The sequence below is a fragment of the Bombyx mandarina genome, chromosome 11 (assembly GCF_030267445.1).
Source record: "Bombyx mandarina strain Sakado chromosome 11, ASM3026744v2".
In the NCBI taxonomy this organism is placed as follows: Eukaryota; Metazoa; Arthropoda; class Insecta; order Lepidoptera; family Bombycidae; genus Bombyx; species Bombyx mandarina.
In genome coordinates this window covers 3,143,141-3,158,807 of record NC_143218.1, presented here as the reverse complement: position 1 = coordinate 3,158,807, position 15,667 = coordinate 3,143,141, and the positions used below count along the sequence as shown (strand labels likewise).

General features: G+C 39.0%; 1 protein-coding gene across 1 annotated transcript; it reads left to right on the top strand.

Annotated features, from left to right (window-relative positions):
• The first annotated feature begins 1,822 nt into the window (after positions 1-1,822).
• Positions 1,823-15,434, top strand: Cyp307a1 (cytochrome P450, family 307, subfamily a, polypeptide 1). The gene is made up of 2 exons (XM_028185789.2): positions 1,823-2,282; positions 6,736-15,434. The coding sequence occupies exons 1-2, from the start codon at positions 1,901-1,903 to the stop codon at positions 7,962-7,964; spliced, it is 1,611 nt and encodes a 536-aa protein (XP_028041590.2). The 5' UTR covers positions 1,823-1,900; the 3' UTR covers positions 7,965-15,434.
• The last annotated feature ends 233 nt before the right edge of the window (positions 15,435-15,667 follow it).

Below are 15,667 nucleotides of genomic sequence, written 5' to 3'. Positions count from 1 at the left end.
TGTGTCAACATAGATGCGTGCTTTGAATTTTTTTTTATTGCCTTGACTGCGGAATCCTTGTTGAAGGATTTTCAGCCAGTGCGTATGAGGCTTTGCGAGCAAGATTAGACATCTTTATAGTTCGTTTGAGACCAGTGTGCCTAGTGCGAGCTTTTTAACGTTCTCGATAGCGTAAAAGTTAACTCGAATTAGTATGGAGTTCGTTTGCCTACGTTTGCCGCTAGGGGCGCTGTTCTGACTGCATACAAATTTGAGTTAACTTTTACGCTATCGAGTACGTTAAAAAACTCGCACTAAGCACACAGATAGGCCTCATAAACGCCCGTTTTTTTATACCTATGTAAATGTGGACGTAATCGGCTACCGTACCGAAGAAAGAACGCAGTTTTTACTGCCGCGTCAAAGGATAGTCTTTTAAGCCAAGTCAACGTGCTAAATTTCAAATGCTATTTTCTGGGTTTTTTTTTCTTCTCAAACGACAGAAGTTAATTTTGTAGTCACTCGATAAAAGGTTTTCTTTCAACGGATGAGCTCACGGCGCATCTGATGTTAAGTGACTAAAGGAGTCCATAGAAATTGCATTATGTACGACGATCCTACAATTCAACTCAAGAGACTTCGAAATTCCATTAGTTGGGTTATTAGGCTATTCTAGCTACGCCCGGAACGGTAGGTGAGCTCACGGGCTCAACCTGAAATAATTTGCTAACTCTGGCCCTAGTAAGAGCAGTGCCTCGCAGAATTTACCACCGGATCGTAAACGTGACCCACTGAGAAGACCCAGCGAGAACCTCAGTGGGCTGTGGTCTCTGTGTGTTAATTTACTCGTCGAGCCCTTCGTCGCAAGCGACGGGTTCGGCCAGGACGGTGACCGGTGCTTGAGGTACCTAAAAGCACCGTTAGTGGATCGGGAGTATATCCGAAATGACGTCTTTCGGGCGACGTCGACTGTTTACCATTCGGTCCGCAAGATCGGGAATGCAGTTACCGGCGGCCACCACAAGAGGATTTTCGTGTCGTGCCGCCTTCTCAAAATGACGCACCGATGGCGACTGGAAATGCCGATGGAGCAAGAAACACAGCGGGCTCAGTGTGCTTAGTGCGAGTTTTTTAACGTTATCGATAGCGTGAAAGTTCGCTCATATTTGTAGGTATACGGGCGCTGTTCTAACTGCACACAAAATTGGCTTAACTTTTACGCTAACGAGAACGTTAAGAAACTCGCACTAAGCACACAGATATGAATACTCCCCCGAGAAAATAGGCAGGGTGCGCACCACCCGTCTGGACTGGTCAGTGCTGATAGCTTAAGATGTGTACTCACTGAGACGTCGTAATTCAAGAGTACATTCATTTACATTGTCAAGCGAACGCCACTGAACGAATATATTTTAAAGTCCAAAATAACGTTAGTTGAAAAATCAAAATTCTGTTTCGGAATACCGCGCATTCGAGACAAACCAATTTAAGATTTACGTCCGATCGTTAGAACCGAAATTCGCTAAACCCTAATCCCGCAAAGTTACGTTTGCATCTCCCGACGGCGCTAGCGTGCAACTTTTCAAAATGATATCGTCGCGAATTACGCTCAATTAAACCATAAGCCTATTAAATTAAAAACTAAAATACATTCGAATAAATTTTAGATTAATTAAAGTTGATTCTCCGTTATATCTCTTCGGCGTTTCTAGAAAAATCACAATAACCTTTTAGTGCCGTGTTCGGCCGCGTTCGACGCCATCTTGCTTCGTCAGATAAAAAGTCAAATGTAATGCAAATCTTTTCGTATAAATATCGGGTTCTCTTGAAACAAAGTGCAGTGTTGGCACGTATTTATTACACGCCATACTCCCCGGTGTGGTTCTGTTTACTCATAAAAATCTTATATCCAAATATAAGTATGAGTTCGTTAATCATTATATTTTTCGTTTTCGCATTGGCGGTTTATAAATTGCTTAGAAGGAAGACCGTGCGGTGGGTGAAAACGAATAAATATGGCGGAGTCGAGACGGCCATTCTAAGGACCGCACCGGGGCCCGTTTGCTGGCCCATTTTCGGGAGTCTACACCTTCTGGGCGGCCACGAGTCGCCCTTCCAGGCCTTCACTGAGCTATCGAAGAAATACGGCGACATTTTCAGCGTCAAATTGGGCAGCGCCGATTGCGTGGTCGTTAACAATTTATCTCTGATCAGGGAAGTTTTAAATCAAAACGGCAATGTGGTGGCGGGACGACCGGACTTCCTACGCTTCCATAAGCTCTTCGCCGGCGACCGGAATAACTGTGAGTTTTTTTTTATTGTTGTTCTCTTGTTTTTTCTGCCTATGCTGATAGCCTTAAGAGGCTATTTCAGCTTCGCTTTGACGTGTAAGTGAGCTCACGGGGCTCAAACCGGAGGTGTTGCTAACCCTGGCCCTATCAAGAGCAGTGCTTCGCAGAATCTACCACCGGATCAGAAACGCGACCCGCTGAGAAGATCCGGCGAGAAACTCAGTGGGCTACTTTGTTCTCAATAAGCTCACGGATCTATTGAAATTTTGTTTGTTTTAATAATTTGCTGATCACTTGTAATGCACTAAAATTCACCTATACTATCGAAAATTATAACAAAAACAACTCACCCAGATCATTTTTAATATGTCACAAAATTAACACAAATTTTTCTTTTTAATTTTTTTTTTGTTAACTGCAACGTCTGTTCAATATTTATTTATTTATTGGAAAACGCTAAATTTCAACAAGAAACGCGAGTATCATTTCCGACATGTAGCACTCTACTGGATTTGCGGGAAACTAAACTAAAGCTATATTATTTTATTCGGGGTTTCGCGTTTATCACCCTACGATGCTTTTTAATCTAAGCTTTTTTGTATTCGAAGGCAAAGGAGCTTAGATTATGATTACTCGCAATTACTTACCGGTGGAAGGACCTATTGTGAGTCTATCCTACCTGTTGCCGACTCAACGGTTCTGATATATATTTTATTTATTATATTCCCTGTCAATTATTAGGGAATCGACAATCAACTTGTTACTAACGCGAGGCTTTCTTGTCTGAGGGGCAGGAAGTAACCTATTTCAACTTGTGTTTTTGGCTCAACAAACAAAACCAGTAACTCTGGAATCCTTTCGAATTTTCCAGTATCAAATTCTTTTGACTGATGGTAGGACATCTACGGAACCCCTTTGATGAGCGGGAAAGCGGTTTTGTAATACAATTCAAATTTCGATCGCATGTCGCAAGGTATCAGAGGAAGCCAGGATTTTAACAGTCTCCTAAGAAAAACCTTTTTTTTCAAATACGCTCTAATGGTAGGACGTCTTCTGAGTCCGCGCGGGTAGGCACCACCGCCCTGCCTGTTTCTGCCGTAAAGCAGTAATGCGTTTCGATTTGAAGAGTTAGGTACGTCAACGTCATTGGCCCTTGACGCGCGCGCGAATTTTCAAGTCAAACAGACTTCCTGTAGTCCGTTGGGAATGACGTTCAAAGTTTTCGTTACGCACAGACAAACATGTTTAATAAAAGTTTTTTTATAAACGATCGCCATATCCCCTGATCAATCGTAATCTGAGTAATTAGTCAAAATGCGCCAAACCAGACGCAGGTTTTCGTTACGAAGCAAAAACGGGTCGCGCTTGTGTCGAAATTTCTTATTCGACAAAAATTAGCAGAATTAACAGTTGGCAATCTGTAAATTTGCCTACGCGATGGAAACGCTACGTAGGTAGGTCACACCGTCTGTTATGTACAATAAGCATATTTTAACAGAAAATACATATCGAAAAGTCACGTACCTATGGCTTTTTTATTTATTGCTTAGATAGGTGGACGAGCTCACAGCCCACCAGTTGTTAAATGGTTATTAAAGCCCATATACATCTACAACGTTAATGTGCCACCCACCTTGAGATATCTATATATTAATACGTGATACAAAAACTTTGTATACCTTTTTACGAAAATTGCGCAGACGGAGCAGTATGAAATTTCCCACACTTATAGAGAATATAGAGAAGGAGTGCAGAAAGCTAATATTTTTTTTTAATTATGCCTTAATAGTACATTAAATCAATAAAAAAAACATTACGCACACTACCATGTATTTAACACACACACCTATGTAGACTCATTGTCAAACTTTTGTTTTTGCATAAAGTCTGTGGTCAAATTGAAAATAGGTTTTTCTTTTTTTTTCTTCAATATTATTTGTCTAGTGTAGTCTTGGCGAAATCAGTGATTATAGAAGTAAAATAGTCTGATAATAGAACCATAATAATGTGCAAACTTATGATTATAGTCGAATTTCGGCTACTGCGAGACCACTAGTAAGTTTTAAAGTCTCAAGTATAGTTACAACGGCTGCCCCGCCCTTCAAACCGAAACGCATTACTGCTTCGCGGCAGAAATAGGCGGGGTGGTGGTACCTACCCGCGCGGACTCACGAGAGGTCCTACCACCAGTAATTACGAAAATTATTATACAATTTTGCGGGTTTGATTTTTATTACACGTTATGTTATTCTTTCACTGTGGAAGTCAATCGTGAACATTTGTTCAGTACGTATTTATTATCGCAGTCCACTATTCTATTGTTACAGGCGTACCGATATACTGCGGTCTTTAGTTTTTATATTACTTTAGTTTTACAAACACGTTTGTTACCACAAACTATTTACAATTTTAATGGTAGCAGACGAAAAATGAAACCTCTGAAATAAATTTGATGAGAATTTAAAAAAAAGAATCGAAATTAAGCCGTTATTATTTATTTATTTTATTTATCGTATGGCATTCGTTTACACTGCGTGGTTATAATTTAAATTTACAGTTTGTGAAATAATCTATAGCTGCTTCTGTTACATTTTTGAGATCTTCCACTTGGCCTGCGAATCTCGTTAGTGGGCATTCCATGACAATGTGGCGTATAGTTTTCTCTGGGCATCCGCATTCACAGCTTTCGTTTTCCGTCCAGCCCCATCTCTGCCGCAGTTGGTTACAGTGACCAACTCCCGTTCTCAGGTGGTTAAGCATGCACCAGATTGGGCGTTTTTCTTTGAAACCAGGTGGGCGAGAGTGTGGATTCAGCTCGAACAGTTCAGGTGGGATACATCTGGCTGACCATTCTTTAACCCAGGCCTCGTTTGTGTTCCAATTGGAGTGTGGTTGGTGTGTCTGTAATGCCGGTGGGTTTCGTGACTTCAATCTCGTCGGTTTGAAGTTGGCTAGGTCCCTGTTGATAGGCAGCTCGGGTCGTCTAAGCGCCTTTTCTATCTCTGCGTATAGGTGGTGGGTGCGGCGAAGGTGGGGTGGGGCAATGCTGCTCAGAGCCGGAAGCCAGTGCAGAGGGGTTGGTTTTAAGCACCCCGTGATTAGGCGCATAGTGTGGTTTAGTTGCGTATCGACTACAGTAGTGTGGGAGCTGTTCAACCATGCAGGGGCGCAGTATTCTGCCGTCGTATATACCAGGGCCAGGGCGGATGTCCTCAGACAGTTGGCTGACGTTGTCCCCACGTTGTCCCTGTCAGCTTTTGTAGGATATTGTTCCTGGTTCTCAGTTTCGCTGCAACGTTGTTTAGGTGGGCACTGTATGTGAGAGACCGGTCTAGAGTGACACCCAGATATTTGGGACAGGGGTTAAAGGGGAGAGTGGAGCCTCTAAAGGTGACGTTGGGTTTCTTGTTAGCCTGTCGTAAAAGTACAGCAATGCCCCTTACAACACGGTACTCTTATTACGCGTTTCAGTGCGTCTTATAACACGGGTATTCACCCATATAACGCAGAAATTTCACAAGATATACTTCTGTAGTACTGAGAAATTTATTATGATTTTGATAGTTCAGTTTTACTGGTGGTAGGACCTCTTGTGAGACAGCGCGGGTGGATACCACCACCCTGCCGTGAAGCAGTAATGCGTTTCGGTTTGAAGGGTGGGGCAGCCGTTGTAACTATACTGAGACCTTACAAGTCATATCTCAAGGTGGGTGGCGACATTTACGTTGTAATGTCCGGTAACCACTTAGCACCAGATGGGCTATGAGCTTGTCCACCCATCTGTACAATATTTTTATTGATGATGCTGATACCAACTAAAACAGACCTTTAATTACAAAGCTAAATGTGGCGTGTTAAGCGAAATGTCGCTTAAACCGCATAGCCTATCGCCCCTCGTAATATTAAAATATTTTCAAGATGTTGTCAACTATTGCAAGCTGCCGGTTGCATTGTGGTGACATCTGTCACATGCCTCTTGTCAAGTTGTCGACATTCTATGAAGACGATCACAAGAGACTTTTTGGCGGGAACGCGAGGAGTCAAGTTGTGTGATTTGTTTTATCTTGTCTATTTAATGTTTCTTCAGGTTTAAATGTGTAATAACGGTGGTTTATTAACTGTTTAGTATCTGTGCACAAATGTGGGGAAATGAAACAAAAAGCCGTTGAACGTAACTTCTCGGGATCCTCCAAAAAGTCCACTGAAACAGTCTCAGTAAATGACCGCCATTTTACTGAGAATATATTTCATCCCATATCATCTCATCTCATTTCATTTCATTCCATTTCGTTTTCATATCATTTCATTTTAATATCATTTTCCATATATAAAAAAATATATTAAAGATTAGGCTGTATGGTACGACACCTTTGCCTTTCCAGTTGGAAAAATAAAACTACTACTACGACCACTTTATTGGTGCAACTGAATAAATAAATAAATAACGTGCCCATCTTTGTTGCAGCTCTGGCCCTGTGCGACTGGTCCAATCTCCAGCTGCGCAGGAGGAACCTGGCGAGGCGGCACTGCGGTCCCAAACAGCACACCGACTCCTACACCAGAATCGGCACCGTCGGCACCTTTGAATCTGTCGAGCTAATTCAAACCCTCAAAGGGTTAACCAGCAGATCTGACGCCAGCATCGATCTGAAGCCGATACTTATGAAGTCCGCCATGAACATGTTCTCAAACTACATGTGTAGCGTCCGTTTTGATGACGAAGACCTCGAATTCCAGAAGATTGTCGATCACTTCGACGAGATATTCTGGGAGATCAACCAGGGCTACGCTGTCGATTTTCTGCCGTGGTTGGCGCCGTTCTACAAAAAGCACATGGAGAAGCTCTCCAACTGGTCCCAGGACATCCGATCCTTCATCTTATCGAGGATCGTGGAGCAACGCGAAATAAGCTTAGACACGGAAGCTCCGGAGAAGGACTTTCTGGACGGCCTCCTCAGGGTGCTACACGAAGACCCGACCATGGACAGGAACACTATTATCTTTATGCTCGAAGACTTCCTCGGGGGGCATTCGTCTGTTGGTAACTTAGTGATGCTGTGTCTGACCGCAGTCGCCAGAGACCCGGAGGTCGGCAGGAAGATTCGTCAGGAAATCGACGCGGTGACCAGAGGCAAAAGACCCGTAGGTCTCACCGACCGCAGCCATTTGCCGTACACCGAGGCCACCATCTTGGAATGTCTTCGTTACGCGTCTTCGCCCATCGTGCCCCACGTGGCCACCGAGAACGCCAACATATCCGGGTACGGAATCGAAAAGGGTACTGTCGTTTTTATCAACAACTACGTTCTGAATAATTCCGAACAGTACTGGTCCGAGCCGGAGAAATTCGATCCGAGCCGTTTCCTGGAGAAGACCAGGGTCAGGACGAGACGCAACTCCCAGTGTGACTCCGGCTTGGAGTCCGACTCGGAGAGAGCGCCCGTCGGCAAGCCGGACGTCGAGAGAGAGATGCTTTCCGTGAAAAAGAACATACCCCACTTCATACCCTTCAGCATTGGTAAGAGAACGTGTATCGGTCAAACTATGGTCACGTCGATGTCCTTCACGATGTTCGCGAACATCATGCAGTCCTTTGAGGTCGGCGTCGAGAACATCAACGACCTCAAACAGAAGCCGGCGTGCGTGGCCCTACCCAAAAACACATACAAAATGCATTTGATACCTAGGAAGTAGCATTGGCAATAATGGCGTTCTTCTTAAATACTTTTAAGTGTCTTTGTTACTAGATGTTTCACAGAACAACGTTTACAAAAAGCTTAGCAATGGCAGTGTCAAAAATACTGGCAATAAATTAGCTATCAACAAAACTTATGCTTCGAATGTTTTCAATCGATTTTTTGCATTTATTGGTGAACATAGCACACCTGGTGTTAAGTGGTAACCGGAAATCATAGAGGTTATCATTCTGGCCTTCCTGTAATTGTATGACTGCGTCGCCTCCTGCGAAACCTCACGACTCAGGACCGCATTCAACTGAATAATTCTACGCGCGTTTAAGTAACGGTAAGCTGAGGCTTGACTCTGCCCCTGGCATTGCTGATGTCCATGAGCGACGGTCACCACTCACCATCAGGCGGGCGGTATGCTAGTCTGCCTATACGGCAATAAAAAAGTAAGACTCAATAAAATTGTCGGCCATCTTGAATAAATTCACCAAAATAAACTGAGTCTCTTTTTCAACACAAAAAATGAATTGAACAACATTTCGAAGACATTAAAAGACTACATAGCTCTCTTAGCAACGTGCAGTGATGTCTATGGACTACTGCATCGACGGTAAACGAAACTTGAATACTAATAAATTGTTATTGTTAACCTTAATTATACTTCGTTTGAAAGGTTTGATAATGTTCATAAAAACCGTAATTTAACTTTTAAAATAGGCTTTTCTAAATTTAATCTGATCATAGAAATTATATTTTATTTTACAACTTCACATGTAACTGTAATGAATTTAGCAAACCGATTTAGAAATATGCGGTTTTTTTTGAAAACTAAGAAAAAAGCGCGCGTTAATTGCAAACACACTAAACAAAACATTGAATTAATAATTGTTTTACCGTGGTTGTTCTGGTCAGGACTTTGAATGAAAGCAATAAAATTATTATATCGTCATGGATCCTTGATGCGTGTGTAAGTTTTTAACTTTTTCCTGTTAATCTTGAATTCTGTGAAAATTACGATGAAACTTTTCAATAAAATAAACACACTAAAACCGCGTGAATGTGACGAAATAAAAACGGTCAAATGAAAGAGACAACCTCGCTCAGGGTACTAAGTGTGAGAGGGACAGTAACATGATAAACATCTAGTAACAATGACACAGTTGATTTAATCAAGTCAAACGTTCATATCGTCTCTTTTTTTAGCTTTTGCTAAGCCTAAGGAGTGCGAGAGAGACGGATAAACGTTAACTTTAAAATTAGTATTTGTGAAAGCAAAGAACAATATAATTAATCTCGTATGTATTTTTTTGTGTTCTTTTTGTTGTTTTAATAACATTTTGAGTTCAGTGATAAAAATATGAATTTGTAATTACATATTTGTAATAAATCTAGAATCGCTTCGAATCAATATTAAAGTTTATTCTAAAGTGCATTTCGTGTATTTTTGAATATTATTACACAAAACGGACACAAGAAAACAGACAGAGATTTTGCTCAAATCTCTATTTATTTCTTTTAGAATACATACCGTATTTGTATAAAAAAAACCAATACACACTTGTAGTGCTAATATTGCCAATATAAGCCCTATATTTAGTGTTATTGGTACTAAAATTGAACACTAAACTTTAAGGGGATATATTTTATTTGGGTGGCTGGAGATGTCGATGGTGACGCTTACGATCAAAACGAAAGTCTGCATGCTTACTGATTAATTGAAAAGGTCATTTTGTTTTACGTAAAACCTATTAATCGAGAGAAAAATATGACTGCACATTTTGTTTAAATATGCAACAATTGCTGTTTTTGTCTATTGAAATTCTGTATAATTTATGTAACTAAATACGCACATTATAAGACCGGTTCCGGAAGCTTAGGTTGGTGATTGACCAGATTAGTGCTTCTTATAAAAAAAAACTGTAATCATATACTTGACATTACAATCTAGTAAAATCTGATCACAGCTAAGGTATGAGAAGTCTCATTAAAATCTTAATTCCCAAAAATAAATAAACAGCCTAGTAGGTACTAAGATCAGTTTCCGCTAACGTATTTATTGGCCTATTGACTAAAGGAACGCTCCTCATAAATCCTTGATTAGAAATTATATTTTATCTGTCTCAAGTATTAGATCGCGAAATTTTTGAGCTATGCAAAAATTAGTCATTTTGAATTTGACAATATTTTAATTTGTCCCCTATTAGATTACACGGTTTGGCCTCTAAACTTTTGAATCATTTTTTATTTTAAGTACGTAATACTTACTGGTAGGTATTATTACAAAATATTTGTAATCGGTACACGTGGGTGGCGGAAGGACGTAAAGTTTAAATCTTTTTAATTATTTTTCAATATGGCAATTGCCTTCACTCGAATCCATTGTTGGCAGTGTTGTGTTTATTAAAATATTTTAATATGAATATGACTTTTTTAAATGAAAAATGAATGAATGAATGAATGAAATGAAGCGGATGAATGTAGTTGATTTAATTGAAATTTTAATTCTTTAGAATGTTATGTAATGAAACGAGATGAGATAGCGTCCCAGTAAAATTGTCGAAATTCACTAAGACTTCAGTCGACTATTTGGAGGAACTCTAACAGCCACGTCCGGCGACTTTTAGTGGTGGTAGGACCTCTTATGAGTCCGCACGGGTAGGTACCACCACCCTGCCTATTTCTGCCGTGAAGCAGTAATGCGTTTCGGTTTGCAGGGCGGGGCAGCCGTTGTAACTATACTGAGACCTTAGAATTCTAAAGGTGGGTGGCGGTGTTTACGCTGTAGATGTTTATGCGCTCCGGTAGCCACTTAACATCAGGTGAGCATCACTTATCATCTCATCAAATGAGATGAGATGATATGAGATGAAGTATAATTGACTTTTACAGTGGACTTTTTGGAAGATCCTGAGATGTTACGTTCAGTAGCTTTGTTTCATTTTCCCACATTTGTGCACTTTCACAGATACTAAACAGTTAATAAACCACCGTTATTACACATTTAAACCTGAAGAAACATTAAATAGACAAAATAAAACAAATCACACAACTTCACTCCTCGCGTTCCCGCCAAAAAGTCCACATAACTTCGTTCTGTGCTTTCCCGCCATAGATAATACGCATATAATATAAATTAGATTCCCGCCAAAACGTCTCAGAACTCAAAGTTATTGATTGATAAATGAACTGATAAGTGCGTGCGTGTGCCTAAAAATCGCCTATTCCCGGTTAAATATTTGATACTTTTGTTTATTTTTTATAAAGTATATTCTAAATTGGTCGGAGCTAACAATCTTTTTAGATATTCAGAGTGTATTATGTTTGTACTGATTTTAAATGCATTTTTTTCGTAGTTACGTGTGTGTGTGTGTATGATGATATTGTTGAGTGCAAATTTAAGACTGTGAAAAACTTTGTGTGCAAGTACCTATTTTGTTCAAGAAATACATAGTTCGAGGGGTGACAGGTTATTTGTTTTGAGCGACATTTTTGCAATTTTACAAGAGAACCATTTAAAGTTAAAAATTTGGAAAAAATATCATTACCAAAAAAAAAATTCACCTATTTGAATGGGGTGAACTTAATTGAAGTTCAATTAGAAACATCGAACTGTTGATGCTGATACCGAATAAAACGGACCTTTAATTACAAAGATAAATGTCGCTTGAAGCTAGCCTTACCTTTCATCCCTCGATAAATATCTGCTACTATAATATGTTTAGAGAGAGAGAGAGAGAGAGAGAGAGAAAGAGTGAGAATACACTTTATTGCACACCAACACAATTTACATTTAAAAAAAAAACATGTGTGCAATTTTGCGGTAGGCAGCGGCTTGGCTCTGCCCTTGGCATTGCTGAAGTCCATGGGCGACGGTAACCAATCACCATCAGGTGGGCCGTATGCTCGTCTGCCTACAAAGGCAATAAAAAAAAAATTCACACGTGTTAGAAGTGAAACTTTCAAAAATTTAAATACAATTATCCTAAATGTCTAAGTATATTATTAGTAAAATTTTGTCATTAGTAAATAATTGTAAATCACTTTGTATAGTATGAGGTAGCGCCCTCTGTGAATTGTTATTTTAACTTCACGTATATCCTAAATTAAAATTCACTACAAGAGGTTTCATAGACACTTTAGTATTAAAACATCTCACAGATGGCGCTGTATTAAAAATAAAATAGTTTATATGTATGTTTTAAAGTATGTAGGAACTGAGCATTCTGTCTCACTTTTTCTCTCGATCTTTCTCACTTGCTTGCTCCCTACTCTCACTCCATGGCTAGTTGCTTCATGCTACGTTCGCCCTGTCTTACTCTCTCTTAATCGGTCTCGATCGCTCTCTCTCTCTTTTTCGACACTTCCGTTGCATACCTGCGTGACGTTACACCTGTAAAAATTTTACCCGCATGCGCCTAAAGAAGTTTCACTTCAAAAAACAGTCAAAAATATACACATACATTTGTACAATAGGCGGTCTTATCGCTAAAAGCGATCTCTTCCAGACGACCGTTTAATTTACAGAAATTCTGTAAAATATAAAAACACAGCAGGTATGTTGCGGTGTACCATAGACAATACATTATTATACAAAATATATACATATACATATAATAAACAAATACTTTTACTTATTTTACTTATTCTTCTATTTCTAATAGTTTTTTCTTTAATTACGAACATATTATTCATATTAATATGGTTGCATATTAAATTTTAACTTAGCTAATGCAATTGTGAGTGTCCAATGTAGTCTGTAATTAAATTATAGATGTTAATCATAATTGGAGAATGAAATAATGTGTAGGTTAGGATATTTACTGGTGGTAGGACGTATTGTAAGTCCGCGCGGGTAGGTACCACCGCCCTGCCTATTGCTGCCGTGAAGCAGTAACGCGTTTCGGTTCGAAGGGCGGGGCCGCCGTTGTAACTATACCGAGATCTTAGAATTTATATCTCAAAGTGGGTGGCGCATTTACGTTGTAGATGTCTATGGGCTCCGGTAATAACTTAACAACCAGCTGTGCTGTGAGCTCGTCCACCCATCTAAGCAATTTTTTTTTTTATAGTAATGTAATGCATGTGAGATTTTTTCTGTTGTTCTCATAGTATCTGAATTTGTACCTATAGCTTAGTGATTTACTGCAGTTACGGTGTTGTTACGCCCTGTTCTGATACACGCTATAACACATTACGTAATATGGTATAGACGTCAACACTTAACATCGGATGGACCGTTACCTTTTTCAATTCACGTCGCGATAGAATTAAGACATTTAAACTTGTATTTAAAAGTAAGGGGTTTTCTTTTTGCGCTAATTTGTGACTACCTCGGAATAAGTCCAAAAAAATTATAGGGTATATTTATGTGAGCAACCTAACGGACGCGCGCGATAGGACATTGACCCCTAATAACGGGTTTTCGATACATTGCGTGCGGAATTAATGAATACATTCTTGTTCCTAGTATTTTTATATATTTAATGATATTTTCTTGAAATAAGCATAAGTTTAAGTGTAGCTAAAAATAATCGCTAGAAAAATAAAATTTCGTTTGTTTGTGTGTGTGTTTGTTTGTATGAGAGAAGAATTATTATAATTCTGAACTAATTTGTGTGTGAGAATCTCCTAGATATTGATATTAGATTTGATTGAAAAGTTCCAACGCCACCTACCGTACGATGATGGTACTAAGAAACATTACAGCGAGCACACTGCCCTTCTGATGGTGAGTGGTTACTGTTGTTCGTGGACAGTTTGATGTCTGAATTTAATCTGACCATCTTATTATATCGATTTATTTTAATAACTCCATAATTGTTGCACCAACACAATGTTTTTCTGAATAAAACTAATTTTTACGTTTTAATCATAAATATGTTTAATAATGTATCAGGCGCGGACGATTGAGGTGTATTTAGGCGATATTGGAATATATTTTTCGAACTACCGTCTGGTTTTCCATATACAGGGTGTCCCAGAAAGAATGGATAATCCCGAAACACCTTATAGTAGCGCTATTGGGGACACAAAAAATAACAAAAAATATTTCTTAGGTAGTACCTGGCGGGAGATCATTCTAGCTATACGTAATTCAATGAGAAAACGCCTAATATGATCCTGTGTGATTTTGTTCCTGGTTGTTATTATTAATATTACAAATCGATACAACGGCTTAGCGAACATTTCGATGGCACGTCCCAATCCGTAATATGTAATAATTAAAATTCGTAAAATATTTTGATTTGAAAATTTAAGTCACCGTAAGCTTTGTATACTGTGTGTTGAATGAATAGCAAAATATACAAATTTTATATCGCGAAGTGAAAAACCGTTTGGTTGAAGAGACATTTTTGGAATTTTACAGCAGAGCCATTTAAAGTTTAAAATTTGGTAAAAATATCATAATAACAAAAAAAAGTTTCTTCAGCTAGTCCAATGGAGTAAAATTAATTGAGGTTCAATTAAAAACATCGAACCGTTGATGCTGATACCGAATAAAACGGGCCTTTTATTGCAAAGATAAATGTCGCGTGTTGAGTGAAATGTCGCTTCAACCAAATACTCTTTCAACCAAGGCGGATCCAGCTTTGACGCCAGGAGGGGGTCACATAGTCGTGGGCAAGTTAAGAACTTATAATTTAATTTTGATAACATTAGATAATAAATAAATCATGATGTTCTTCAATTAGTCCAAGTTAGTTCAAGTCCTGGAACTAGCTCAGGGGGGGGGGGTCATGACCCCCCTGACCCCCCTGGATCCGGCCTTGCTTTCACCCTTCGTTGTGTTTTTGTTACATAGATGCATTTGTATTGAAATTTGTTATACTTCTTTTGCTATAAGAACATAATTGTAAATAGACATGCTTTAACAAAAAACCGACTTCAAATAGAAAAAAAAAGATATTCCAAAACAAATTAACATACACTAAAAACAATAATCATCGAAATCGGTTGGCGTGATATTGAGTTATTGAGTTATTCATCTATTTGTCGCGCACGTACTTAATGCAAATTTAAGACTTATACGATTTTCTCATGGATACCATAATGAGAACTGGACTAAATCGTAATGGGATCACACGGGAAGCGTCAGCTTTCTAATAAAAAAAAGAGTCATCAAAATCGATTCACCCAGTCAAAAGTTATGAGGTAACAAACATAAAAAACAACATACAGTCGAATTGAGAACTACCTTCTTTTTTGAAGTCGGTCAAAAACCCTTAAATCGATTTCATCTCGATTATTCGTGAAATGTTGTGACTTGCAAAGAATCGATTGTGAGTAGCAATAGTATAATAACATTTAAAAAAATCGTAATTCAAAATGACCTTTGTCTCGTTTGGACATTATTGTTCGAATTTAATTATAATTATTATTATATTATAATTTTTTTGTAATTAATTCGTGATTGTAGTTTATAGAATTAATAGTCTGAGAAAAAATAAATATATATATATAGTTTTTACAATGGCAATTTGTGTGGTTTTTTTCTTTTACATCCCAATCCGTAATAATGGATGTCTTAAAGAACTGATGTTTTTGACGTGATGACGTCTTTTAAATTGATGAACTCTGACTACACCTGGAGCTTCTGCGTTCATCCACAGTGCGTTTCCAGAGATCAGTTTTGCCACGTACCATCCGACTTTGGAATGAGCTCCCCTCCACGGCGTTTCCCGAGCGCTATGACATGTCCTTCTTCAAACG